Consider the following 2,886-nt stretch of genomic DNA (forward strand, 5'->3'; position numbering starts at 1 on the left):
CTGGACACAGCCCTGGAGGGGCCTCAGCAGGGCCAGCACAGGGACAGTCACTGCCCTGGTCCTGCTGCCACACCATGGCTGGTACAAAAGTCATTACATGACTCCAGGTGGGCCCGAGGCACTGACCTACAGTGCCTACACTGTGATCTGTCCCTTGATTTGCTCTGGGTAACAGCCCAGCCCCCAGAGAGCTGCATCCAAAACCAACAGCCTAGAAAGCTGCAGTGCAAGAGCAGGAGTGTCCAGGGACATGGGATCTGGTAGTCCCCTATGTCAGTGCCCTGGGGGTACCCCCTAGTTTAAACCACAGCATTAATTAGATGAAAAAACCATCACACTCTACTGCTTGAGCTTCCTCAAGGGAGCTCTCCTGGGGCCTGGCACCCAGGGCTCAGCAGCAGGATCCAACCTGGGGAGCTTCACACTCAGTACACGTGCAAAGGGGCAGACAGACCCCACTCACCTCAACTGCAGCTTCCAGATCAAGTACCAAAATCCATGCATGTGGCACCTGAGGACCTGAGAGGATGCTCTCCTAAGCCTGACTCACCTGTGGTGACTCAACAGATGCACAGCCAGGAACCTAATTGAAGCCACCCCTTCCTTTCTCTTAGAGGTGATTCACCAACCATTGCAACACCCTCCTGGGCTCTAGAGAAGGCTCAGGGAAGGCTGTCACCCCAGCACAGACCCTAGTGGCACGGCTCCCAGCCAGAGCAGCCAACACTTACAGGAACTCTGTCGCTCAGGCTTGACCAGGAGAACAGCACAGACACCAGCAGCACCAGCAGGTTGACTCTGGCAGCGGTGGAGAGGAGATGGGCCCAGTGAGACATTGCACCAGCCTGAAATGCAAAGGAAAACAAACCCAACAGTACTTTATTCCTTGTTTTCACAGGCTTCAGGACTCTTTACACAACACTTTGCAACACAGCATGGGATCAGGGGTGTGACACCGCTGGAAGCAGAACACCTCGAGGTGTGAGCACACGGGTCCTGTTGGGGGCAGCTGGTCTCACTGCTAATGGGGTTAGTGACAAGTAATGCCAAAGTAGCTCATATTGACCCCACAGGGGCTTATATCTCTCCTGGAAAATATGAAGAGACCTGCAAGACTTGTTTGAAATCACTGTGTTAGTGCCATGTACGACAACTACGGGGGAAAATAAAAATCAGTGCAATCCTGCAAGGGCTTTTTCTGCCTGTGCCTCTTTTTAATCACAGAAGTCACTGCATTAATTCAAATTAAACAAAACGACCAGCTGTCCAAGGATCAGGGGTTTATCTAATCCATATGTAGGTTTTTCTTAAGGAAAACAACATTTTGCGGAGGTCAACAAGGTTTACTTGGAGGTTCCTGCAGCACAAGGCTTTCCCTGCTGCTCAGAGCACCAGCTCACCCAAACCACGAGTTCACGAGCTGGCTCTGACCACGCTTACAGGGCACCACGGAGCAGCCCCGTGGCACAGAACCACCCTGACCCACCACAGACCTCCTGCTGAACTAGGGAGGGGGAAAAATGAAGGGTCCTGCTCTCGTGGGTGCCAGTGCCCTGGTTCAGAGGTCGTGTCTCCAGCCCTGCGTGTGTAACCACACACGTGTGTCCCCACTGCCTCGCAACACGAGGCTCTGAACCCACTTCCAGCCTCCAGCTCGCTGCTGGGGTAGGGAACGAGCAGCCTGCCAGCACACAGGCTGCACAAGTATTTCCTTTGATTGGCTCTAAATTTACACGCTGCTAAATTAAACTAAATGAGGTCTTTTGAAAGAAGATGGGACTGATTAGTTCCGTTCAAACACTCCTTCATTACTCATCCCTCCATCAAGTCTGCTCCTACTCCTATCCAGGTTTTAAAGAATTTCCTCCCATGCATGCAGTCCGAAATATCCTTCTTGCTCTCTGCTGTCCATCAGAATGGCACATCACATAGCACACTTTTCCCTCCTCAAAGCAACCATGTCCTGTTCCACAAGGCAGAAAATGTGCTCACAGGAGCACCCAAAACCAGCTCCAGCCACCAAAGAGCCTCTGCCCCCAGAGCCCTTCAGGAACATCGAGGGAGAAGCTCCTCTCCTTCCACCCCTTCACTGCTCTCTCGTCTCCTCACTCCATTATGTTCTTTCTTCTCCTCCTAATTGGTTTTTGCCAAAAAAGAGAAGAAAAGGCAAACCACCACATCACAGTGGTCAATGGTGGGCATGAGAAACAGAGCAGGGAGCACAGATAATACATCTGATGTACTTCTGCATATTCCAAAAACTCCTGACTCAGGGTCTTCCTGAACAGCAGTCTCTATCTCTGAGCTCAAATCCACATCAACTAGATTTTCCCCATTAATTGTTTTTGGAGCAGATCTGGACTTCTGACACTCACAGTATCCCTGAGCAATGAGTTCCCCTGCTTAACTCACACCCTGCAGGAAAGCATCACTTTGCATTTCCTCCTTCAGTGTCTCCTCCTTTCTAAAGGGTCAAAGAACCACCTCAGGAACCCATAAGCCCTTCTTAAACTACAGCTAGAGTAGAAGAAAAGCTCTCCATTTTCAGAAGACAGGCAGAGACAACCTGTGGCCAAAGCCTCCATCTCTGTCCTGGACGCTGCCAAGCACGATCAGGCTATAACCAACACCCAGGCTCCTGAGCTGGAACACCCAGAGCAGGATTCATGGCTGCAAACTCCATCTGCTCCCAGAAGACCTTGATCTTCATGCCCTTTTGGCCAATGCCACAGTCGTGACCTCAATCTCAGGGTGACCACAAAATAATTTCCCCTCATGTCAGAACAAACTGCTGCTTTTTGCACAGGAAAAAGGTTTTGGGGTTGGTTTGTTTTTGTTTGTTTTTTTTTTTTTTTTTTTTTTTTAGTTACAAAACAAGCAGCGAAA

The 2,886-nt window shown here is 50.5% G+C and overlaps 1 protein-coding gene across 4 annotated transcripts in view; it reads right to left on the reverse strand.

Moving 5' to 3' along the window:
• SIL1 (SIL1 nucleotide exchange factor) overlaps nt 1-2,886 on the reverse strand; it is a 99,777-nt gene that overhangs the window by 74,628 nt on the left and 22,263 nt on the right. For all 4 annotated transcript variants that reach the window (XM_017830438.1, XM_017830440.1, XM_017830439.1 and 1 more), the window contains one exon: nt 732-845. In XM_017830438.1, the coding sequence (XP_017685927.1) occupies nt 732-836 (105 nt within the window). In that variant the 5' untranslated portion in view covers nt 837-845. The remainder of the gene's footprint in view (nt 1-731; nt 846-2,886) is intronic.

Source organism: Lepidothrix coronata, unplaced genomic scaffold, assembly GCF_001604755.1.
Source record: "Lepidothrix coronata isolate B3197 unplaced genomic scaffold, Lepidothrix_coronata-1.0 Scaffold178, whole genome shotgun sequence".
NCBI classification, from domain to species: Eukaryota; Metazoa; Chordata; class Aves; order Passeriformes; family Pipridae; genus Lepidothrix; species Lepidothrix coronata.